The following is a 25,916-nucleotide window of genomic DNA, read 5'->3' on the forward strand; positions in this document are numbered from 1 at the left end:
TCCCCACACTTCTCCTACCGGTGTTGTTCTTCCTATCTTACCACAAAACTGTCTCCAGCTTACCCTCTGTGTTCTCTTTGTAACTCTTTACCAGTGCCTGTGCCCTCTGATACTCCACCAGACTTTGTGTATTATGCTCTCTTTTAACTTTCTTAAATGCTTTGTTTCGGGCTTTAACTGCCTTGGAACACTCCTCTGTCCACCAAGGAACTAACTTCCTATCCCTTCTACTTTTACTTCTTGGAATGGATTTACTTGCGGCAGCAATAATTGCTGATGTAACACTGTTATTTACTGTATCTATATCTCCACTAGTATCAACTGAAACCATTACTTCTTCACTTACCAACTTAAATGTATCCCATTCTGCTTTACTATACACCCAATTCTGAATTCCATTTCCAACACTCACTTCTCCTCTTCCTCCTACTGAACAAACTAACATATAGTGGTCACTACCTAAAGATTTACCTGTCAAAACCTCCCAGTTACTGATCCCTGCCAAACTTACTGACACCAACGTCAGATCCAACACTGACTCATTACTTGTTCTTATATCCATCCTTGTCCCCCTCCCATCATTCAAACAAACAAGATTCTTGTCCTCCATTAACTCTTCAATTACTTTTCCATTCGTGTCTGTGTGATTCCCTCCCCTCATTGTGTTATGAGCATTCTGCACACCATATTATCTTGTGACTATCTATACCTTTAATCCTAACTATCTTATCATTCTCTAACCTTTTACATGGATTATAGTAATTAACAACAACAAACTCCTCTCCCCCCTCCCATACCTCCACCACTATATACTCTTGTTCCGTTCCTATTTCTAATACCCTGTATGATATACCTCGCTTAATAAATGTTACACATCCTCCACCAGCCCCTTCACACCTGTCTCTTCTTATACCTATGTATCCATAAATAACTAAATCTAACACTGGTTTCAAAAACGTTTCTTGAATGCATATTACTTGTGGTTTTCCTTTCATTTCTCTTAAAAAATATTTAAACTCCCGGCCATTTGCCACCCAGCTCCTAGCATTCCACTGTATAATTTTCACCATGGTTATGTTTTCTCACCGGCTCCTGACTACTCTATTTATCTCGGCTACCAAAGCCTCTCATTTTAACCCTTCCATCCCCAAATAATCCTTGGCTGCCTTAGCTATTATCTGTATGCTCGTTGTCTTTGATGTGGAGTTCATCACTGCTGCCACAAACATCCCCACCTGCTTCTTATCTCCCCACACTTTGTTCCATCGTGCTGCTCTCCCACCGACTCCCTTGTCACTTTCCTTCCGCCTCCCCAGGCTTCTCCCATTCCCTGGCTCTTAGCACCTTGCCTCTGTTTTACCACCTTCACTGCTTCTGCACAGGTCACTTTGTCCAACACTTTTACCTTCTGAACTGCAACTTCCTCTTTCATTATTTCACAGCCTCCAAAAGTGACGACATGTTCACCCCCACAACTACAACATTTTCACTTTGCCCCCTCACACTTCCCATACTCATGATCCCCTGAGCATTTCGCACACCTCTTCTTTTCCTTACAGATTTTAGCGATGGGCCCAAATCTTTGACACTGAAAGCACCTCATTGGCTTAGGTATGTATGCCCTCACATAGAAACATAGGAACCCTAGAAATACTCTATCTGGTAATACTTCTCCTTTAAGCTCCACCAATACAGTTTCACTCATTTCCTTTTCAGGGCCCCTTGTCATCCTCTTAATACTAATCACTTCTATGCCTTTGGCCACCAAGTTCTCCTTAATCTCCTGCTCCTCAATATCCAGAGAGATTCCTGTTATCACCCCTTTGCAACGTTTCTCTCTCTGCATTCCAACCTGCACCACCTTCACCACTTTGTTAACACCAACCATTGTTAGTTGCTTTGTCAGAACTACCTGAAGCTCATCCGAGCAACCAATCAACAGATTTCCATCTCCTAAACCCTAGCAAACTTTATATCACCGCATTTTCCTGTCAACTCCTTTGTTAGCTTTAACGGGTTCATTTTTCCTATTCCTCCCTCCTCAGCAAACCGGACTATCATTTTGACATCTACCTTTTTCTCAACTCCCTCCTCCTCACTTGAGTCACTCGCCATCTCCGTTTCGATACCATCTACACTATTAAATGTTCTCGCTCTTTTAACATCTTTTCCTTCTCTTCCCTGAATCTCCTCTTCTCTTCCTTCCTCGCTACTACTACTGCCTCTTCCCCTAAACTGCCCCTTTTCTCCTACCTCCCTTTCCTCCCTCCCCCTACCTTTACTCCCTTTAGTCATCCTATACACTAGATAGAAAAGACGGGAAAAATAATAAAAGCGAAAGAAAAGAAACGGGCACCATTCCGGACCTATACAGATCGTCGGTCGGAACCCGCCTCTAGAACACCACCTAACTCTAACCCCCACCAAGTGATATCCTTTTCTTTTATTTCCTATGAAACACAATCACACAAGTGCAAAAACCCCCAAGCTCAAAAAAGTTTGTCTCTACAACCAAATCAGTCCTTACGTTCACTTCCCTTATTCCGACTTCAACTGACCTCCTCCCCGGTCCACCCCCCCTCCCACTACAACACAAAGCAGGCACATAAGTACAAACCCTCCTGATTGGCCTGAGTGCTGACACCTGCTCGCACTCAGGTCCAACCCCCCCAGCCAATCCGGTGCGCTCCCAACCTGCCCATACTCCCCCTGCAGGCCAGACGTCGCACGTCCCCCCACACATATATTCTCATAACAAAGCTTTGCTTTGAGAAGGATCAAATAATATAAATGTAATCCTACCTAATGGTCTGCACACTGCTTGTGAAGCTCTCGAGGGCACTTTTGATGAAGACTGCTGCATCAAAGTCCTTCTTGTCGACGTGCGACCACTTTTTTATTCTTGGAGGTCCTGATTACTTTAATGCCAATTTATCTGAATTGGATCGTCGACTTAAAGGAAATTCTTTCAGAGACGCAACGTAATTGCACACATTAGCAGCCATGTTGAAATTAGCAAGTTGATCGAAGATATCCCTTCGCGCTCTTTGCTCAGTTACTTATGACACAAGCACGTTGGGGCGAGTCCCAAATCCCCATTGAAAATGCATTGAGGCCTGGAAATTGAAGAAAAAAATTGCAGAAAATACAATTCATAGAATTAGAAATCCGAGAACAAAAATAATATAAAATAAATTAAGTGAAATTCAGGAAGCTTTCGAGGTGTTTTACAAAACCTTATACTCTAATGTCCCAGGAGGAAATATAGCCCAAATTGACAATTTTCTAAATTCTTTAGATTTGCCCACATTAAACGAAGAACAAAATGTAATAATGACTGCTGATATAACACAAGGGGAATTAAAAAATGCGATTAGTAGACTTAAATCAAATAAATCGACAGGATCAGACGGCTATACAGCAGAGTGGTATGAGGAATTTAAAGATGAATTAACACCTATTATACTTCCCACACTGAACTGGGCTTTAAAAAAGGCGCAAACGCCACCCAGCTGGAAGGAGGCAATCATATCGGCTATACCAAAAGAAGGCAAGGATAAGACGGATTGTGGGTCATATCGACCAATATCTGTTCTTAACGTGGACTACAGATTATTTACCTCGATTATGGCAAGACGATTAGAAGAGTTCCTACCGACATTGATCCATAATGACCAGACAGGTTTTATACAGCAACGCCAAACGCAAGACAATATAAGAAAGACATTACACATCATAGATTATATACAAAAAAATAAGATTGAGGCAATAGTAATAAGTGTTGACGCTGAAAAGGCATTTGATTCAGTTAATAGGGTTTTTCTTTACCGAGTGTTACACAGGTTTGTATGGAAGCCCGTTTCCGCCACGTAAAAGAAAAAAATGCAGGTCACAACTCATTATTTTGAGATAGTATCTCATTATTTTGAGATAGTATCTCGTTATTTTGACATATTATGTCATTATTTTGAGATAGTATCTCATTATTTTGAGATACTATCTCATTATAATGAGATACTATCTCATTATTTTGAGATAACTTCTCAACAGGACCAGACCAGTCATTGTAGCCTAATTGTAGCTTATCCGTAGGTGCTACACATAGCCTATTATTACAGTAGATTAGCTGGAGATGATGAACTTGATTATTAAAGATTATTTAAGACGGAGGTATACAAATGCTGAAATTTTGGCTTGATTATCTATGGAGCACAACATAAACATTAGTAAAAGAACTCTAGAAAGAGTGCTTCATAGGAATCAGCTGTGGCGAAGACGCAATAAGGCGGACATCGGAGAAGTAGCCGATTTCATACATCGCCAATTACAGTCCTCTGGCCAACAACATGGCTACAGGTGGATGCAACAGAAGTGTTGGATGGCAGGGATCATCACGGACGTTCGTCTCTTGCTGCGTCAAATGGATGGTGGTGGCGTGGATCTCCGTGCACGGCACCGTCTGAGACGTAGAGTCTACGTCAAATTTCTCCGTCGACGATTTTCGTGGACAATGGACAACAACACAGAGAACACAGTTCGCACTTTGCTGAGTCTGTTGCTTATTTGGATATATGTTTACCGTTTAATGGGAAAGAAGGCTTGTCGCCTTTATTATGTCCGTGGTCGTCGCATGGACTATACGTCATCCAGCTCAGGTTGCGTAGCCGTGCATGTGCGCGACTGCGCGTGTCGGCTCATTAGCATCTGTACCGTAGCGGCCCGTACCGTAGCAGCACACCTCTCCCAAGTGGCCAAATTGGCCTGGCCTGGCCAGACTGGCCACACTCACACTGGCAGATTTGAGCACGGCTGGCCTTTCATTTTGTATCACAGTGAAACTATTTTATTTATTTTATTTTGTGTAAAGCAGAAGGTTTTTTGCTGTGCAAAACTGTTGTTAAATAAAGTATATTATTAAGAATTTGTTGGTATTTATTTGAGATACATTATGGTTTTTATTAATCGAGCAACAGAAATAGATAACCATCCAATTAGTCATTAGATTAGTCGACTAATCGATGAAATAATCGCCCGATTAATCGTTTAATAAATAATTGTTTACCCCCAGCCCTACGATACAGGCATTGTATAACAATCCTACGGCCAGAATTAAAGTCAACGGATATCTGTCTAACAGTTTTACCCTCGAAAGAGGCACCAGACAGGGCTGTGCATGGTCACCTTTACTTTTCGCTCTATATTTAGAACCACTGGCTCAACATATTAGACAAAACAAAGATATAAGGGGAATTTCTATTAAAGAGACAGAGTATAAATTGGCCTGTTATGCGGATGATATTTTGTGTTTTTTGGGGCAGCCGACAAACACTTTACCTAAATTGATGGAATCATTTGAACAATATGGTAAATTGCCGGGATACAAGGTTAACATAAGTAAGACCCAATTACTTTCATATAATTACAGCCCACCTGAAGATATTAAGAAGAAATACCCATTGATATGGCAAACAAAATCCATCAGATATTTGGGGATTAACATACCCATAGATCTTACAAAATTATTAGAACGTAATTACCTACCAGTACAGAAAAAAATTAAGGAAGATATAGCAAGATGGAACCTAATCCCTTTCTTTGGCCTATCTTCAAGAATTGAATCTATTAAAATGAGTATATTACCTCGATTATTGTACCTTTTTCAGACCCTACCAATTGAGATCAATAAAAGCCAATTCAATGAGTGGGAAAAAATGCTGTCAAGATATATATGGCAAAGCAAAAGACCAAGGGTCCGTCTCAAAACTCTACAACTGACAAAAGACAAAGGGGGATGGGGTCTGCCCTCTCTCAGAGACTATTACCTGGCAACACAGATAAGAACTATAATATATTGGTGCAACCCAAAATATAATGCTCAATGGAAATCTATTGAAGAGAAAATGTGTTCCACCCCAATACAAGCAATTATAGCAGACAATAATCTACAAAATTACATTAACAGTATTGAGAATCCATGGGTGAAATGTATACTAAAAATGTGGAAAATTATCATAAAAGAATATAAATTAGAAGGAGATATTATGTTTCTTAAATGGTGTGCATATGACTCAGACTTCATTCCTAACCAATTAGACAGTAGATTTAAGGACTGGACACTTAAGGGATTAACAGCTGTATGTAAGGTAATGAAAGGAGGAACAATGCTCAGTTTTGATTCACTCAAAGAGAAATACCATTTGGAAAAGCAGGATTTCTATCGGTATCTGCAAATGCGACATTATATTAATATGAGGATGAAAAATGTGTTGGAGATAAATGTTAACTTGATAGAAATGTTTAGGAAAGCATATAACTCTGATGTAAATGGGGGAATAATTTCATGTGCGTACAAAATGCTGTCAAATCTTAATACACATTACATTTGATAAGACCCTGCAGAATAGCAAGATGGCAAGACAATACACGGAACAGAATGTGTTCCGTGTATTGCACCAGAACACTGAGATTTACATTTTAGACAACCCTGCAGAATAACAGGGTGGCAAGATCATACACGAAACGGAATGTGAAACAAGATTACATCACATGAAACACTAAGATTTACATTTGATAAGACCCTGCAGAATAGCAAAATGGCAAGACAATACACGGAACAGAATGTGAAACCAGATTACATCACACGAAACACTGAGATTTACATTTTAGACAACCCTGCAGAATAACAGGGTGGCAAGATCATACACGAAACGGAATGTGAAACAAGATTACATCACATGAAACACTAAGATTTACATTTGATAAGACCCTGCAGAATAGCAAAATGGCAAGACAATACACGGAACAGAATGTGAAACCAGATTACATCACACAAAACACTAAGATTTACATTTTTGACAACCCTGCAGAATAACAGGGTGGCAAGATCATACACGTAATAGTATACAAACCCTAAATTCATAAAGAAAAACGTGACATGTAGATTTTCCAACACAGTGGCGCATGTGGTTTCTGAAACTGCAAGATAGCACCAGGGAACGTTTGCGCCAGAACACGGCTCCTCCTTTTGCCGAGCCGCCCCTTGGGGCGAAAGATCATTCCCTAATTTACCGACGCGTGGTGCAGGAGGGAAAAGAACGCTCTGCGCCAGTTGCAAACTAGCAATGACACAAGCGCCAGTGATTAAGTCAATTGCGCCCGATGCAAGATAGGGCCCTATAAGTTAAGGTGTTAAACATGATCGTTTTCGTTGTTTACATCTTACCGATGCAAAATTGTTGCGTTGACATTTCCAGGTAAGCACAACATTTCTCTTCTACAGCTCTACTCGGGTAAAAGTGTGTGAATTTACCATATATAGCATAGACCATATCTATACTATATATATATTTATGGATATCACAGTGATTAACACTGCCAGCAATGGCAGACGTTCTCATCCAAAGTGACTGTTGCGCAATAAGCACAAAGGGATATTAAGCGCCCATTAAACGTTTGTTTCTAAAGAGATAAGACGGATCCCTCTCCCCTCCTCTCCTTTCACTCCTCTCTTCTGGGATTTTAGCAGAGAAGCTCAAATCTCAGTAGTGCTGCTGCTGAAAGCATGTAGGGGAAACACTGTTCACTATGATTGTTACTGTCAGACAAATCTGAGAAATGTGTAGAAATAACAAAATAGTCACGAACATTCTCATATGTAACTTGCAGTAGTTATGACAACCGACTTCTCTGACCAGAAGAAACAAATCCACTAAATATCATGGAAGTTGATAATTTAACAAGAAATATTGACCTGTTTCCGATGATGTCACCATCCATTAACTGATACCATCTTTTTTTTTTTCATTTAGGTTCTACTGATGTTTAAGGTCAAAAAAAAAAAAAAGTCTCACCTGAAGAAGAAGTTCAGTTTTGTGTTGGAGGGAATCGCCAAAGCAGGACAGCGGACAGATCAGAATGACTTCTACACTGAACTCTTCATCACAGAGGGAGGCAGTGGAGAGGTCAACATGGAACATGAGGTCAGACTGATTGAAACAGCGTCCATGAAACCATTCAAGGAGGAAACACAAATCTGATGTGAGGACATCTTCAAATTCTTACGTGGACAAGGTATACCAAACCAGACGATAATGACAACTGGAGTGGCTGGCATTGGTAAACCATGTTAACATGCAAGTTCACTCTGGACTGGGCTGAAGGCAAAGCCAACCAAGACATACACTTCACATTTCTCTTCACTTTCAGAGAGCTGAATTTACTTAAAGGGAAAGAGTTTAGCTTGGTGGAACTGCTTCATCACTTCTTTATTGAGACCAAAGAAGCAGGAATCTGCAGATTCCACCAGTTCCAAGTTGTCTTCATCTTGGATGGTCTGGATGAGTGTCGACTTCCTCTGGACTTCCAGAAAAACAAGATCTGGACTGATGTCACAAAGTCCACCTCAGTGGACGTGCTGCTGACAAACCTCATCAGGGGCAACCTGCTTCCCTCCGCTCTCATCTGGATTACCACACGCCCTGCGGCAGCCAATCAGATCCATGCTGAGTGTGTTGACATGGTGACAGAGGTGAGAGGGTTCACCGACCCACAGAAGGAGGAGTACTTAAAAAAAAAAACTTCACAATCATCTGCCACATCAAAAATTCACGAAGCCTCCACATCATGTGTCACATCCCAGTCTTCTGTTGGATCACTGCTACAGTTCTGGAGGACCTCTTCAAGCCATCCCAGATAAGAAAAGAGATGCCCAAGACAGTGACTCAGATGTACATCCACTTCCTGAGGGTGCAGTCCATACAGGTTCAGAGAGCAGGGAGATCATTGTTTCCCTGGGAAAACTGGCTTTTAACCAGTTTGAAAAAGGCAACCTGATTTTCTACGAGACAGACCTGGCTGAGTGTCAAATCAATATCATAGAAGCCTCAGTGTACTCAGGAGTGTTCACCCAGATCTTTAAAGAGTGTGGGCTGAACCAGGACAAGGTGTTCTGCTTTGTCCATCTGAGCATCCAGGAGTTTCTGGCTGCCATTTATGTCTTTCTATCCTTCGACACTGGGGTCATTCTGCTCTCAAAAGAACAACCAACCTCCTCTGAAGATAAACTCCTCCTCTACAAGAGTGCTGTGGACAAGGCCTTACAGAGTGAGAACGGCCACCTGGACTTGTTCCTCCGCTTCCTCCTGGGCCTCTCTCTGGAGACCAATCAGATTGTCCTTGGAGGTCTGCTGGGACGGACAAACTGTAGCTCACAGACCAATAAGGAAACAGTGTCTTACATCAAGAAGAAGATAAATGGACATCTCTCTCCAGAGAGAAGCATCAATCTGTTCCACTGTCTGAATGAGCTGAACGACGGTTCTCTAGTGGAGGAGATCCAACAGCACCTGACATCAGGGAGTCTCTCCACAGTATCTCTCTCTCCTGCTCAGTGGTCAGCTCTAGTCTTCATCTTACTGTCATCAGAAGAGGAGCTGGACGTGTTTGACCTGAAGAAATACAAAGCTACAAAGGAGGGTCTTCTGAAGCTGCTGCCAGTGTTCAAAGCCTCCAAAACATCTGGAAACAATTTTTACGATAGTAAATATAGATAATGCTACCATAGAAGTAATATTAATGTACAAGGCCTCAGATGGGAGTTTGCCCATGGACTCTCTATTAGCTTCGCAAGGAGAAGTCCAATGCATGGCAAGGACTTCTTATACAGTGAGAGACGGGTGTCTCAGACACTCAGGTTGCTGAGAGCAGCTCTGCTCCCCGATAATTCTATGGTATTGGTTAATCAGATGGTCGTAAATAATAGAATGAACTCGTCACGCGTGTATCAGAGGGATACTTAGGGCCCTTACATAGTCGACGCAACGCTAAGCTTACGCGTCCAAAAGGCTACGCGACGCGACGCTTCGGCCGTCATTAACGTCGAAGCGTAGCAAAACGCGTCCTCCAAATTTTTGATACGCGACGCGCCGATCCATGCAATACCAAGCGTAGTCGGTGGGGGCGATACTGCAAATATTGTACATTATTACTACTATAGGTTATATTTACAGAAGAATATATGAGAGGATGCGGGAACGTGATAAGAATGACTTGACGTCTCTTTTACTAATTATCTGTGCCAATTTATGCGAACCCTTCCACAGGGTCAAAGTGCTATTTTGATGCGCGACATCAAACAGCTGATGCGGGATTGTGAGCCATTTTAATGATCTTCTTGTCACCCGATATTCGTTCTATTACTGGCCTTATTTGTTTTACTGTTAGCCTATTTGAATTAATTACGTAATGTTTTGTGTTCACGTTCAATTTGAAACATAAGTTCAGTAGCCTCTTTGAGTGAATGAAATTTGAAAGCGTGAGTGTGTAGTGAATGAAAAATGTGTGCGTGTATGGTGGGACTATTTTCTGTATTTGATAAATAAACCCCTTTTCTCTAATAATGTTGGCTACCATATAATTTCTGTGGACATTATGCGCTATAGCTTAAAGCCTTTGGCTATAGGCCTACACTTAAATAATTCATTCATCCGTCAAGGCAATAGCTCGTTGTATAAACATTTTATATGGATATGAATTAATGAGTTTGACGTAAACCAAATTAGGTAACTTGTGTAACATAACTAATGAATCAAAAGTCATGCTTCCAAGTGACCAATGTATATACATTTATTGGTCAGTGCGCATACCCAATCGTAGCACATTGTAGGTACTGGTGGGGAAACACGCCAGCATCTGACAAAAAATAATCTGCCAGCTGCTCCCTGACAAGGGCCGGTTTTGGTGAGAGTCGGGAAGATATCGGATGACTCGCGAAAGGAGATCATCAAACTTTGGTGCTGACATCCGAAAATACTGGAAATGCCTCTCCTCGTCCATGCTTCGCATTGGAAGCACCAGAGAAACAAATTCCCCATCCTGATCTCGTGTGGTATTTAAAGGGCGCACATACCACCGCCTATCTCTGCGCTTCATCACTCTTCCTATTTCTGCGCTTCATCACTCGGGCCCTCCCCAGAAGGGGAGGGCCCGAGTCCCTCCCCTTCTGGTTCTAGTGGTTGAGTACCGAGGGCCCGAGTCCCTCCCCTTCTGGTTCTAGTGGTGGAGTACCGAGGGCCCGAGTCCCTCCCCTTCTGGTTCTAGTGGTGGAGTACCGAGGGCCCGAGTCCCTCCCCTTCTGGTTCTAGTGGTGGAGTACCGAGGGCCCGAGTCCCTCCCCTTCTGGTTCTAGTGGTGGAGTACCGAGGGCCCGAGTCCCTCCCCTTCTGGTTCTAGTGGTGGAGTACCGAGGGCCCGAGTCCCTCCCCTTCTGGTTCTAGTGGTGGAGTACCGAGGGCCCGAGTCCCTCCCCTTCTGGTTCTAGTGGTGGAGTACCGAGGGCCCGAGTCCCTCCCCTTCTGGTTCTAGTGGTGGAGTACCGAGGGCCCGAGTCCCTCCCCTTCTGGTTCTAGTGGTGGAGTACCGAGGGCCCGAGTCCCTCCCCTTCTGGTTCTAGTGGTGGAGTACCGAGGGCCCGAGTCCCTCCCCTTCTGGTTCTAGTGGTGGAGTACCGAGGGCCCGAGTCCCTCCCCTTCTGGTTCTAGTGGTGGAGTACCGAGGGCCCGAGTCCCTCCCCTTCTGGTTCTAGTGGTGGAGTACCGAGGGCCCGAGTCCCTCCCCTTCTGGTTCTAGTGGTGGAGTACCGAGGGCCCGAGTCCCTCCCCTTCTGGTTCTAGTGGTGGAGTACCGAGGGCCCGAGTCCCTCCCCTTCTGGTTCTAGTGCTAGTGGTGGAATGCTGAACGCTGGCTACAGAGGACCTCAGGCCTCAGAAAAGAGGGACAAACTATCTGATCCCGTTTGAATTGTGCCGTGACTTGAATGACTGAATTTCTTGACTGGAACATTTGTATTTCAAATTCATTCAGTTTTAAACAGTTACGTAGCATTTAGGTTTGTGTGAAACAGCTCAATGAACCGTAACGTTGGCACATTTCATCTTTGTTTCAGAACGAGGGGAAAGTGTTAAGAGAGGTGACACAGGCGTCACAGAACTTATTTTCTTTAACCCGAACCCTCTTACCCTTTAACCTGAACCCTTTCACACTTTTCAGTTAGCTAATTAAGTTGAGTGACCGTTCTGTGAGTCTCGGTCTTCTGTACTTTCCTTAATTGCTGTTCGAGTGGGGACTCAAACCCGGGTATATCGAGTGTAAGCCCAACACTCTTACCACTGAACCAAGGTAATGAATGGAGACTTTTTTGAAGTTATAATTGACTATACAATTCACATGTGAAAGTTAGGTTTAGACTCATTGAAGTCAGTGACTACGTTTAATAGCGTCACTCTTCCGGGTGGCGGTGTGAGTGGGGAATTAAAGGGTCTACAGCAGGCATCTCCAAACGGCGGAGTCACTGACTGAATGAACCAAAGCGTATTCAACTGCTACTAGACCGGCTATAACCCCCTCAAACGTGGATAGCGAAAGCAGCTATAGTGCAAGTGCATTTCCGCACCGAGCATTGAGTCAAGTGAACGAGTTAAAATGCAGATAGAGGTTGATTTGGTAATTGGTCCCAGTGAGACGAATCACGAGGATCCAGCCTTACCTCATCTCAACCTGTCCAGCACCAGCTCCATAAATAGTTCAGAGGGCCAGGAAGAGCCCGATAAGAGGGCCCGGAAGAGCCCCATCAGAGGGCCAGGAACAGCCTGATCAGGGAGGCACGCAGGCAATACTGACTGGACACTTGTCCAAACCTCTCAGGTCTATGGCAGCACAGCCGTAACCAATTCCATAATGAAAATGCTACACTTGGTTTAGAACTACTTTTAAATAGCAAAACAAGGCAATAATTCAAAGTATAAAAGGTAAAGTTGTCAACTTAACAGATTGAAATGGAGCATGTGAATGCCATTTAACTTAACTGACAAACACCCACTAACAATTGAAAGAATTTAGCAGACCCAGAGAAGAGTTGCGACACTCGTTGAACTTTCTAGCGGGATGGTCGCGTAAACCCGTGTTCAACAATACGCCGCACTGTTATGTAGGCAACCGAACGCAGCGATTGCGATGTTTAGGGTAAATATAAATTAAAACACATACCCAAGAACTTGTTTGACTCATTGCATACATGTTAATGTCAGTTTTACATTAACATATCAATTACACTGCACAAATAAAGATACGTAGATCCATCATAAATTTGAAAAGGTAGTTAGATATTTAAGCAATAACCTCAGAAGTTACTCGAAGGCCAGCAATGGAAATGAATCATGTCCAAAGCTGTAGAAGGGATTTTTGGAACTAAGCGGCAAAAAAAAAAATTCAGGAAGCCGTAATCTTCCATTTTCAGTTCAATAAATAGTGACCCAAATACCATAACTGACAAATGAGTACATGCTACTAAACTAAACGTTAGTAAAGGGAACAATTAAATACACATTGACATTACAACAAGACACTGGCAAGAGTAGGTTTTCTGTTGTAAATAAAATTTATTAAAGTTTACAACAAAAAAGGATGAAATACAAGTGCAGGTTTAAAACAAGACAACTTTAAAATGTACACTAAAAGAGAAACGGGTCAGGGCAACAAGAGAGAAGGGTTAGGGGCCAACAGTAACCCTAACAGAGGGAAGGGTTAGGGCCCAACAGAGGGAAGGGTTAGGAGCCTAACCATAACTCTACAAGTGGAAACGGTCAGAGAACTTTGGAGACTGTGGCACGGTGAGCGCAGTGTCGCACTTCCTCACCTCCACCGGTTTGTATTTCCTGACAGGCTGAGCCTTGTGCACCTGGACAGCAGAGGGGGAGGAGTTAGGAACACAACAGAACACTTCAAAGCCTTTTGTCCCGTTGCAATATACAGTCCAGTGCCCAGGACGAGCGGTAGCATGAAGGTGCAGACATTCTGGTTATTTACAAGATAAACCAGAAAATAAATTAAAAACATGCATCAGGTAAACTATTGAGGGTCACATGCCCAAGACCAAGTGGCCAAACACACAGGGGTCCAGAGCATCCACTACAAGCCCCAACACGAATCACAAGCGCCCTGAGTCGGCCCGCCCCCTCATGCTCCTCTTTACCTGCTCGTGGCGCATCCTGGCCACCTCCTCCACCTCGCGCACCTCCTCCAGCCGCCGCTGCTCCTCCTCCATGCGGGCTCGGAGCGCCTCCTTCTCCACGGCCGCGCGCTCAAACTCCTGCCGCTCCACGGCGCGGCGCTCCGTAGACAGCTGGAAGGCCTCTGGAACTGCGGAATGGTTAGTGTCGTCTACAGGGAGAGGAGGAAGGGGGTGAGGTACAGGTGGTGGGGGGGGGGGGACACTGCCTGTTTGAGCTTAGTAGTTAAACAATGGTTCCGATGCATCGAAGAACGTCCCGTTAGGCTGAAGTGAGAGTGCATTAGTGATGCCTCCTGGTAGTGCCAGGCGTGCGACCGCCACAGCATCCCGCCACTCACTTACCCGCAGCGCAGCGGTTCTCCTTCTTGGGCTGGAAGGGTTCCTTGTGGATCACCGTGTTGGGCCGGGCCTTGAAGGTGGTGGCCTCCACCTGGCGCTTCTGCTCCTCCTTCACCTGAAGAACAAGAACCCTCCAGAGTTAAGGATGGACCAGTCCTCCAACAGCTCTCCTCTCGGGACCATTTATTCGTTGAGCAGATGTATTGACAGGCCACCCACCATTTTGTCCCAGCGGTCCGTCTTCACCCCCCCCCTCTCGTCCACCCTCAGCCTGAAGGGCTCGGGCTTGGTGGAGAGCAGAACCTTCCTCTCAGGGAGGTTCACCTCGTGGAAGTCAGGCAGGGGCTGCGCCTTGAACTTTGGTACCTGGAGGATCCAGGAGTAAAAAATACATTCAACCAAAGATGAAGATTCAAAACGGTATGCAAACTTATGCTTGTATTGGTGCACGAAAAGCATGTGTAAATGAAGCTTGAATTTGACCACTCATTAACCAATTTATTATTAAATTAACACAGATGACCATAATGGTGTGCAGTATGAACATAGTGCTTCCACTTCAAAGGAGTCACCAGGAGCCCCCTCTTGTTAAAGTAGCAGACTGCCGGGGGAGTCCTACCTCCTCGTTTCTCAACATCTCCAACTTTTTCTCCTTCAGCACCCTGCTCTCCTGCTCCCGCACGTCGAAGGAGAAGGGACACGACTCCACCTGGCTCTTCTCAGGCAGCCGCGGCTGGAAGGGGAGGCCGAAGTGGGGCACAGGATGGGCTCTGATCGGAGACGGGGGCTTCACCTGGAGGGGGGGGCAGAGCGGGAGGCGGACAGATCCTTCATCAACAGACGGCAGTGGAGCAGAGATATTCAAACATCTCAGCCAAAAGAACGCTGAAATAAAGCCGATGAACCAGACGATGAAGTGTACCTCCTCTGCTTTAGGTTCCAAGCGGACCCTCTTCTTCAGGGCGAAGGCGGGGGACTCGGGGACTGTGGGGTGGGCCACCTTCTTATCTGGGACTCCCTGCGGAGGAACAAAGGGATTTCAAAGATTGTCCACAACTAAAATGTTTGGATTTGTGATATTTACACCCTATCCGTTTGGGAGCTGAAACGTGGCCTTGACGCCATTTTTTTTTGACTGTGGGCTCATGATGATCTAAGGCAGTGGTTTTCAAACTGTGCCCTGGGGGGCACCAGAGTTCTTCAGGGGGGGCGCGACGTGAGAAAAAAATAAACCCGAAGAAAAACCTGAAAGTCGATGATTCAAATCATCAATCGTACTTCAACTGTAGAAGTAACCTAACTAAATCGATTTTCAACCGTTTATCTTCGTGCAAACCATTTAACAAATCTACACACTTTCATTGAAGACGTCAGCCCATTCTGATACACCTACTTCTAGACATCGTAACTTCAATACTATCGAAACAGAATTTTGATAGCATTTATACTTTTTTCAGAATCACAGTTTTAGTTTCAAACCGGCAACGTTTTCAGTTGCTTATAATAATTTAGGTCACCATAGCAACGCCGGTAAACAAACCCCGCCGAATAGTCGAATCTCTGGACTGAAAAAGGAGATCTGATTCGACTCTGAAAATTCAGTCGGGGACCCTGAATGAATCTGTAAACTGGATGTTTAAAATAATTAAGATAGCTTTCAAAACGCAGGTCTTTAGAAAAAAAAATGTTTTGGGGGGGGGCTCAGCTGAATTTTTTTCTGAGGGGGGGCTCACTCTCACACTTTGAAAACCCCTGATCTAAGGTCATAGCGGCAGCAGGTTTAGAGCATGGTTCGGCAACAGCCTGGTTGCATCTTGTTCAGCACGATACTGGTCATTCACGTTGACTTTCTGCTTTTCCTTCTCCTATTGTGCCTTACATTTATTTTTGGGTATGTAAATAGTTGGCAAATATACAATACCACAAAGCGCTCACAAGAGGGAGTCAATTAATACCGCAAATCCGTTACCGAGCTGCCTAGAATCGGCTTGTTGTGAATCCCACAGCGGCTTTCCTCCACCTCCGGTACGAGGTTACGTGAGGTTGTACTTTAGCTGGGAGTCAATGGGAGAGCGTCAGATGAGAAGGACAGTTTGATTTTGCTTCTCTCATCGAGTCAAGTCTTGGTTAACAATAATATTTTACGCAATTTCAAACTAATTATCTCAAAGTGCTAACAAATAATCTCAAAGTTAGAAGTCGTTTTTGTTGTGAAGGGACATTCTCCCTTGTATGCTTTTCCAAAGGCAGAGCCCTCACATAGCCATCTAACTCTAACTGCCTCAGCAACTGGGTGCGTCACATAGGGAATGCAATACTCAAAGGTAGAACAAATAATGTGCTAAACAACCCTTTATTTTTTATTTGTTTCATCTGGTAGAATTGATTTAGACATAAAGAGTAAAAAGGGCCCCAATAGGACCCCTTTAAGTCACTCACCACCACCTCCGCCAGGAGGCGTGTGGGCAGCGGCCGGGGGTGGAACACGACGGGCTTCTCCTCTTCCTCGGGCTTGCGGCCCGCCTGCCGCTGCTGCAGCCGCTGCTCCACCTGCAGCTCGAAGCCCTGGGTCCGCGTGGGCTCCTTGGCCGCCGGCTTCTTGGGGTTCAGCGCGCCCTCCAGGATCTTCCTGTTCAGCTCCAGGGCCTTGAACTGGAACCTGGAGGAGGAGCAGATGGAAGTCTGCCTTTAGATCTTCCCTGTGGTGCCGTAGTCCCGACCTGAAGGCCCTAGAGGCACCGGGGAGTGACAGGCTCATGTTACTGGGGCATGGGTCAGCGGGGTCCAGGGCCGAGCCAACCCTGAGCGGGGGGGGGGACCCTCAGCCCAGCGACAGTCCGGTGCGCTCACTACGCCCGACTAGAGTGCAGCAGTCACCGCTCTGCCCTTCCTGCACATCAAGCCGGCGTTTCCTGCCCCTCAAAGGCGTCGCCCCAGGGGAGGAGTACAAAAACCAATTGCTACTTAGAAAGAGCGGATGGATTTTGGCTCCGAGGACGTACTTCTGCATCCTCTCGACCTCTTCGTCCTCCAGCTCGGTGTGGCTCTTCATCAGGGTGGGCCTGCTGCGCTGGCGGGTCATCAGCTGGGGGGTGTGGGGCTGGGTGATCTTCAGATGCTCCCCCTTCACTTGGGACGGCCCTGGGAGGCAGCAGACACAACACAACCATGAGCTCCACTACCAGGACCAACCCGTGTTTTTATCCAAGCCAACACGATGTAGAGTGGGGCTGAGGTCAAAGCGTACAATGACTATTGTATTCAATACATTAAAACAAATGGCAGCCGGCCAGGGCACAGAAGGGCTATAGCAACATGCAGAAAAACCTTTGCAAGTGGATAGTCGCTGGAGCCATGATCTCTCAATTGCACCTTCTACAATCAATTGGTCCTTAGTCTGGTCAAAGCTTGACCTATCTTCGCGTAATCCCAACCATCAGATGATTCACTACTATTTCATACACAGACTCTACTGCACTCCTCATAAATTATTCTTGATGAAATTAAATCCATCTCCTAACTGCCAGCTATGCTCTTCAGGTTCTATAGGTACCTTTGTTCACATGGTCTGGGAGTGCCCTGGGGTGAGCGACTTTTGGAGTATGGTATCCAATAGGATGTCTATAGTACTTGGGCGTACCATCCACTGCTCCCCAACTATCTTATTGCTGAGTGATTTTACGGGTCTAGATCTTTCTCTGATGCACCAACGCTGGTTTTTGGTAGGCCTTACTGCTGCTAAAAAGCTTGTAGCACAGAGATGGAAAGCTCCTCATGACCTGTCCTACCAACATTGGGTGAACACAGTCATAGATCTGGCTAAATTAGAGAGATCTGTGGCCAGCATGCATGGCGCCCAAGCTAGAAATATTAACTTATGGTCCACCTTTATTAACAGTATGTTGGGAGGGTAGTCATGGCTTACTGTATCTACGCCTTACTCACTGCTTTTTCATCCTCTTTTCTTTTTGTTTCTTTATTTATTTCACATGTTAGTATTAGGCCTATTTAACAAATTTGCTGAGCTTCTCAAATTATTGATTCTGTTTTTGTGGGAGGCAAGACCTGGGGGTGGGTGGGCTTGGGGGGGGGGGGGGGGAGTATGGTTGAGTATTATATGTGTTATGTTGTCTTACTTGTGTATATGTGTAACTGTTTCGTGTATGAAATATAAAATACAATAAAAAAATTGATCACAAAAAAAGAAGGGCTATAGCAATGGGACCAGAGGGGAGGAGCTTGTTCATGAGCGGTAGTCCAGTGCGAGTGCTGACCTCACAACACGCCATGACTCAACAATAACCCCATCACCAGCTGCATCACATTGGCTACGTCTTAAAGTAAACGGGATCATCCACCCACGACTCCAGCACGCCACGCGTAGTGTGGCTCCACCCACCTCTCCCTTGCATCTGGCGGCTGCGCAGGTGGTAGCGGTCGGGGGTGCGTCTCTGGAAGGCGGCGATCTGCTCGGCGATGGGGACGTAGGGCTGGGTGGTGGCGTCCTCCGCCCGGCGCTTGCTACCCGCGGAGAGGTTGAAGGGCCTGGGCACCGTGGCTCCCTTCGGCCCCTTGGACTGCAACACGGAATACAAGTCGAGTCCCGTCATCACACCAGCTCATAGTGGGGGGCAGCGGGACCTCCCAGGGTCCCACAGGCTGCCAGATTGAAGACCATGGGGCAAATATTATTTTGCCAATGACGAGACCGTAAAACTTGCTCCCCATTTTCCAATCTAAATCTAAGATCAAGTTTGCTTCGAAGAGTAAAAGGGGCGCTTTGACTACCATCTAAATAGATTGTGGAAAATGATAGAAAACCTAAATATCCAACTTTCTATCGTTAACAATGGCGTTTAGGCCCTAGCACAAGAAAGCCCAGGGCTCTTACCGGAGAGGACGGGTGTTTTCGGAGCTGGGCCTGGAAGTTGCCTTGGTCGCTAGCGGTGCTGGAGCTGGGCCTGACACGCGAGTCAGTCGAGAAGTGGAACTCCTTGGGGATGGTGGTGGACAGAACCAGCCTCTTTGGTAGGTGATCTGAAGGAGTGTGGGGGGGGGGGGGGGGGTCATTTCAAGCCTAACTATATTACAACAAGATGTAGTACCCCACTCCAAATGAGGTTCAATATATTGAACTAAGAGCAAGGAGATTTAGACTAGTCATTTTTAAATCATAATATAATGACACTTAAACTTTTCACCCGATTTAATTTTGCCATCTCGCCTAGCCCTTGCTTCTGCCATCAAATGACACCAATAAAGCCCAAGTTCCTCCCGAGGGTCGATCAGACGCCACATGGGCAGAGGGATCCCTCTCATCCCAGACCAGAGGTTCCAGCCCCAGGGACGCCTACCTCCAGCGAGCGCTGCCTTGTAGCTGGCCTCGTTGTGGCGCCGGTGCGCGGCCACCTCACTCTGCAGAGTCTTGATGCGCTCCAGCTCAAGGGCCTCTGTGCTGTTGGGCCTTCAGGGGAACACAGAGCAGAGGTCAGAGCTAGGGGTGTGCACTGGTACCCGGTTAGTAAATCAGAACAGTAAGCTGACAACCTCCTAATTAACACCACAACTGCAAATGAACCACACGGAGATAACCATGGCAACCGGTCAAACAAATAATCCCCCTATAGCTCGACTGCGGTCCACTAAAAAATAAAATAAAAAATCATTAATTTATAATAAACCGGTTAGCCGTGTACACGAAAAAAAGGCGTTGTGTAACCCTTTACAATTTTTTGCAAGCCCACTGCAAACCTAACCCCTCTGGCGGTCAAGGAACATCGCATTTACACCATTTCAGCAGACATCCTGTGTCTCTTGACTACACCGTTGTGCTGCGTTTAGTGACTGGTTTAAGCAGCTTCAGCCCGAGTCAAGTCTGATGGTGAGGCAGCACTCCTGTGTGGCGCATTGGGCACGCACACGTCCAGATGACTGATCTTCCTGTTCCACGTCACAACTCGCTGATGACCCGGGTCTCAGCAGAGGAGCCCCGCAAAGACAGTTAGGGCAGGGTCTGCTACCACAACACTTATAGGGACGGATAAGTTAGGTCCCATCGAGCCCCATCCTGTGAGCCCGAACCAACAGGGGCAGCCACACCCAAACATGGCACCCGTTCAACCCTGAAGGGGACATCCTGGGAGTCACATTGAAGAAGGCTGACTCACAGTGGGCTGCTGGTGGCTGCCGTCGGCCGCCGGCAGCTTCTGCGGAGGCTACCGCTCAGCCTAGGAGCCGTGCGGCCCGCGGAGCTCCTGGAGGAGGAAGCACAACAGAGCTGAATGCAATTGGAAATGGAACTTTAACAATGAATATCTAGCTATTGGAGTGTAACAATCTCTTTAAAATATAAATTTGTTGAATTATTATCACCACCATTCCCATAGTTTGGGGTTGTACACCCAGTGCACACAAAGACAACCAACACAGTAAACAGACCAAAGTGTGCTTCCCAAAAGGTGCAGAGGGACGAAGGTTTTATGCAGGTGGATATCAGTCCTTAGGGATGCAGAGATTGGTCTTTCACCAGAGAATAGTCACAAGTGGTACAGTCCAATACCCCCGTAGGAATTTGATACAAATAAAACCGTTGTCATGACCGTTACATGTCGTGTCACAAGAATAAGACTTGCCTTCTTCGTAGAGTCTGCTGCCTTACAAACTCAGTGGACAACATGCTGCAAATGGTGGTTAACGGAGGCAAACGGGAATCAGGATTGCAAGTTCAAGTTGTTCAAATCTCTAAGCATACACAAGTACTACTAAACGGCAATCGTTGGTACAATATTGCAAGTCTTGGTTGCACCAAGATGCCCGCACGTGTAAACCTAATGGCAATAAAGAGTATTCTGATTGAAAGATGACCCTACCCTGGTAGAAGTCATGCATCTTTCTGACATGCATTTTAAAGCTACCCACCTTTTTTGTTTTTTCACAGGGGGAACGACCACAGCGCTGGCGGACTCCACTGGAGCACTGGTGGTTTCAGCTGCAGCGCTGGCCTCTTTCCTCTTAGACACCCTTCATGGGGAGAGGAGAGAACCAATCACTGGACATCCGCATGTTTAAGATAACATATTTTACTGTAGTTTGTAGGGTAGAATAATGTTTGTGTGGGGCACGGCATTCTATACGGGTAGATGCGTAGTCTCGCAGGCTTCAATAATCAGCCTGATTCATTGTCAAGATCCGAAGCTCAGCTCAATGATGGTGTTGCGTTGTCAATAGTGTTGTGAAGTGTGGATGAAATGTGAACAAAACCTGACCACTTTGGCCACAAGAACGTACGGAAAATGGTTTTGATTAACGACGTCTACCAGATTGAAGCCATTTACATCTCTGCTGGCTAACCTGTTACTTTATACAACCAGAACCGCAACAAACCTGCGTGGCTGAGCAGACGGATTGGTCCGGGTCCGGGCGGCGGGCCCACGGGCTGCGTTCCGATTGGGAGCTTGTCTCGGACCCCAGGAAGTGATTATGTTAGACGGAGGTGCGGCGTCGGCGCTGGGTTCTAGACCAGGAATGCATCCAGACATTGGTTGGGTTAACCCTAACCATGACCTTTATCGTCATGTAACGACATGAGGCATGACTTAGCGACAGGTGAATTGTCCCTCCCTATGCCGGAACTTGGGTAACGGCTGATTGGGATATACCTTTATTAAATTGAAAAGCTATGTCCTACCAACCCTCTATGGAATTTATAGGATTGCCATCAAATACATATAGCATGCAACTACTAATAGCACTAGGTCTTATTGCAGGGTCCTCAAGATGACAGGAATGTACAGAGAAGGAATTCTCATATATCTACAATCACAACTTGGTTGGGGATCACAACGTACCTGGGTCGACTTCCGCTTCCACATAGGGGCAGACGATGGCTTTAGGAAGGTTACCTTTACTGGCTCCACCGAAGTGCTGGCCGCTGCCGAGCGGAGTGGCCAGCTGAGCCTCAGACCCACTGGCCCGTTGTTCTGACACAGAAATGAGGAATGATAAGCTTAAGATAAGATGGTTTCACCTTCAAATTACAGTCAAATATTCAAATTCAGCTGTGAATTAACAAACACAGTACACAATACTTTGCTCAAACAAAGGGTGGGAGACTCAAAAACAATTAAAAAAAAGCGACCAAAGGAATGTCTGAAATGTAGGTAGTGGGTCGGAGACATGGGAGACAGGAGTCGATGGACGCCTTTTGACACAATTGGTTAGAACAGCTTATGCATCACAGTTAATAAATAATATATAAACGACCCAAAGTAACGTTTGGCAGCGGGTTATGGTTGCACGAAACAAGACGTGAAACACACGCCACAAAACACACTGATAAACCCTTCTCTGCGCGGCCTCCGCTGCTTCGAAGAGACTAAAGTGATTAAAGTGGACTCACCGAACCAGTGGCTGCTTTGAAGACCACTCAAGTTAAATAAGTGAATACATTGGACTCACCGAACCAGTGGTCGGAGGTGTCTGCTCCGTCAAGATCCTTGAAGTCCACGACGTGCGACGGGGCGTCGTATTCCCAGCTGTGGTCCTGCTCCATGTTCTGTTTTAACCGTCCTATATGAAAACGATTGAAAACGCTGATTGAGTTGGAGACATGCTTTGGACATGTTTAACACACCTTTACAATATAACTCTTTGTAGCCAACTGATGCTATTCAATTTATGTATTAGCTTTAGATGAGGCAATATCATGGACCTGGTCTAAACTAGGAATTTTAGAAAGCACTACTGAAATTAACCCCCAACGATAACATTTTTAATCGAAAACAACGTTTAAACCATACCTAAAACGACTAATCCAGCGAATGTTGGGTACCGAGGCAGTACAAGTCTTGTCTCAAAATGAGGACATTAACGTTTACGTTCAAATTACCCCCTTTTTAAACCGCCCAATCAGTAACGTCTCACCCGTGTTGCTCTCACTTCTATTGGCTGGTTTGAGGCGCAGCGACAGGAAGTATAATGTCACGTGACAGTGAAACGTGAAGACGAGGAGGACGTGACGTCGTCCTCGGATATTTCTTGCTGTAGATCATAAACATTAATGTGCTTATGATTAGTTGATACCTTCCCATTTCATGTTATATCTCCCACAATTTCAACATAATATGGAAGCCAATTACTGCCAGTCAAAGACAAAAGGTAGATGAAAACAGCCTCGATAAAAGAAAATATATTTATTCATCCTACAAATTATCTAATATTGACACGTTAAAACGTCAAAATGTTATGTAAAAAGAAAAAAGTTGGGGGAAGAATGTTAAATATCAGATTACAGAGGTAGGCCAATCCACCGAAAAAGAAATGTTGTGTGGGTGATCTAGGAAATTATTTAAAATAGTGTTGGTTCCTACTTAATCATACAATGAGGTTCACTCATAATCATGGGTGCTTGTACAAATCCTTAAACTTTTTCTAAATAAAAAAGAGTTCAGGGCAGGCCACAATGTGGGGAACATCTGGCTCCAGCTGTGATCTCTGTGGAGCACCACACCACGAGCCTTTTACTATTAAAACGTCCATCATTTAAACTTACCTCCTTGTCACCGTTTCAGCAGGAAACTAATGCAAAGATCCATGTATATATTTAAATATTGCATTGATAATAAAAACATAAGAAATGTAGCATGTTACGGATCCAGGTCGGCAAAAAACAGAATTGGTACAACGTGAATTATTTTGTATTCGTTTTCACGCTAATATATTTGCACTTTTTTGGGCCCTGTTTTATTTTATTTTCGTCGACTAGATGTTGGTTGTTGCATATTTAAGAAACTGCCACGTTTGGCTCATTAATGTCATTTCAACAATCGACACCTGTTTATGTTATGCTAAATAGCCCCCATTGACGCTGTGACAACGTGTAAAAACAAATATATGTGCAACGAGACAAATACATATTATTCTTGCGTGGCCTACAATATAAGTACACCATGTAGATAACGGTATTAATTGACTGCATACTCTAGAAACACACATGAAACAATAAAGAAACAGACGATACTGAACCGTTAGCGCAATGAGCCTTTTGGCAGTACCAAGTAGAGGCACTAGAGGGCCCCAATGTGCGTTTCTGTACTGCTCAGTACGCAGTGGCGTTTCTACATTGAATTACACCACGGGCGAGACCCCCTCCGAGCGCCCCCGGGGGGGAGGCACAAACAGCCATGTTTTATCATAACAATATGAGTGCAAGAGAAACGTCAATTTTTCAATTGCAAGTAATTCGAGGTGTGACTGACTTTAGCCCACTAATCCCATTAAAATATTGCTCTATACCAGGCGCATGCCGTCCATATGGGCAGGTGGGGCTGCGAACTCATTGCAAAAGCATGATCCCAAAAAGATAGTTTGTAAATCTTTGCTCCGAGTCTATTTTCAATAATGTGATTGTCACATTAACTATCTATAGTTCTGTAGGCTTTACGAATATTTTTGGTCGCAATGGCGGAGCCAAAGGGGTGGTCGGGGTGGCACTGGACACCCCTGAAATCGGATTCAAATGGCAATACATTCGCTACCGGCGGCGCCTTATTCAAATCGGCGAGGAAGAGAGAATATTTCCCCCAGCTCACGAGTCATGCGAGAGACTGACTGCGGCGATTGGCGAAAGCACCATATTGAAGTAAGTTTTAAGGTTTAGCATCGGGTTTGGGTTTCCTTAACAACTTTTACGAAAGTTGTATCGCTGTGTAGATGCATATTGGCAAATTGGCTCCATAACAGACAGTTAATCAAATAAGAGAGATTGGTTCTCTATTTAAGTAAGTAAGTTACAGTGTTTAGTGTGTTTAGCTAATGTGGGGTAACTAGTACAGATGTCAGTGTAGGACAATTCCGGTATTTTGAATATTGAGCCCCCTTTCGGGTTTGTCTAGGATGAAATAGAGTGGTTGACACCGACATTTTGACTATTGGCCTGTCTCGGGCAGGGTTCGAGTTAGGATTCCACCTCTGTGGGGGTGTCTTAAAGTTGTTGACGGGGGGGGGGGAGAGAAGACCTTGCCGGCCTTGCGCTCAGTTATTGACGACGACGACGACGACGACGACGGGGGGGGGAGACCATACCGGCCTTGGGCTGAGTTGTTGACGGGGGGGGGTGGGGGAATATAGGACGTAAATATGGGCTATTATGACACGACGCTCTGTTCACTTGCATGGGCCCCTCACAACAACACCACCGTACTTGGTTGCTAAGCGAGGTCAACGTCTTTGGCAAACTATTTCTCTGCTGATCAACACTTTGCTTGGTAAAAAATAAATTGTAAAAAGACACCTTGTGAAGTTATTTTTTCATTTGGCAAGTAGCCGCTCATTATCGAAAATAAGCCCCTTCAGGTCGAATCAAGTCACCTCCGTTTCGCGTCGGTGTCCAGTTCGCCCTGTCTGGGCTTATTTTCCCGATAATGACCGGCGTTCTATTATCCCACTTAACGTCAATATTACTCTGCATGTGGAAGGGAAGATAGCCTCATTTGTAATTACAGTATTATGCTGC

The 25,916-nt window shown here is 45.2% G+C and overlaps 2 protein-coding genes across 4 annotated transcripts; one reads left to right on the forward strand and one right to left on the reverse strand.

The window, feature by feature from the left end:
• Positions 1–8,600: 8,600 nt before the first annotated feature.
• On the forward strand, positions 8,601–9,551 carry LOC132464199 (NLR family CARD domain-containing protein 3-like; the record flags this gene model as incomplete). Its single annotated transcript, XM_060060464.1, has 1 exon — positions 8,601–9,551. A coding segment is annotated over one exon (951 nt), but the record flags the coding sequence as incomplete, so codon positions are not given.
• Positions 9,552–13,413: 3,862 nt separating this feature from the next.
• On the reverse strand, positions 13,414–23,360 carry tpx2 (TPX2 microtubule nucleation factor). 3 transcript variants are annotated; one of them, XM_060054704.1, is made up of 18 exons: positions 23,203–23,360; positions 22,862–22,972; positions 22,252–22,383; positions 21,788–21,917; positions 21,323–21,424; positions 21,037–21,081; positions 20,572–20,658; positions 19,759–19,868; positions 19,296–19,441; positions 18,804–18,981; positions 17,407–17,545; positions 16,844–17,063; positions 15,327–15,422; positions 15,024–15,197; positions 14,624–14,770; positions 14,408–14,519; positions 14,027–14,193; positions 13,414–13,732 (listed from the first exon to the last, which is right to left on the reverse strand). In XM_060054704.1, exons 2-18 carry the CDS (start codon positions 22,953–22,955, stop codon positions 13,622–13,624), a joined length of 2,190 nt encoding a protein of 729 aa, XP_059910687.1. In that variant the 5' UTR covers positions 22,956–22,972; positions 23,203–23,360; the 3' UTR covers positions 13,414–13,621. The 3 variants fall into 3 exon arrangements, with proteins under 3 accessions (XP_059910687.1, XP_059910679.1, XP_059910695.1); XM_060054696.1 differs by having other exon boundaries at positions 14,027–14,214; XM_060054712.1 differs by lacking the exon at positions 21,037–21,081 and having other exon boundaries at positions 14,027–14,214.
• Between the last annotated feature and the right edge of the window lie 2,556 nt (positions 23,361–25,916).

This window comes from Gadus macrocephalus, chromosome 1 (assembly GCF_031168955.1).
Source record: "Gadus macrocephalus chromosome 1, ASM3116895v1".
Lineage (NCBI taxonomy): Eukaryota > Metazoa > Chordata > Actinopteri > Gadiformes > Gadidae > Gadus > Gadus macrocephalus.

What these genes read in the sequence shown, in the direction of transcription:
- tpx2 (XM_060054696.1), bottom strand. Translation starts at nt 22,955, where the DNA reads ATGGAGCAGGACCACAGCTGGGAATACGACGCCCCGTCGCACGTCGTG. An exon ending in GAAAACACCCGTCCTCTCCG is followed by an intron (nt 18,982 to 19,295) that starts GTAAGAGCCCTG and finishes TCCGTGTTGCAG; the next exon opens with TCCAAGGGGCCGAAGGGAGC. An exon ending in CGGACCGCTGGGACAAAATG is followed by an intron (nt 14,520 to 14,623) that starts GTGGGTGGCCTG and finishes CTTGTTCTTCAG; the next exon opens with GTGAAGGAGGAGCAGAAGCG.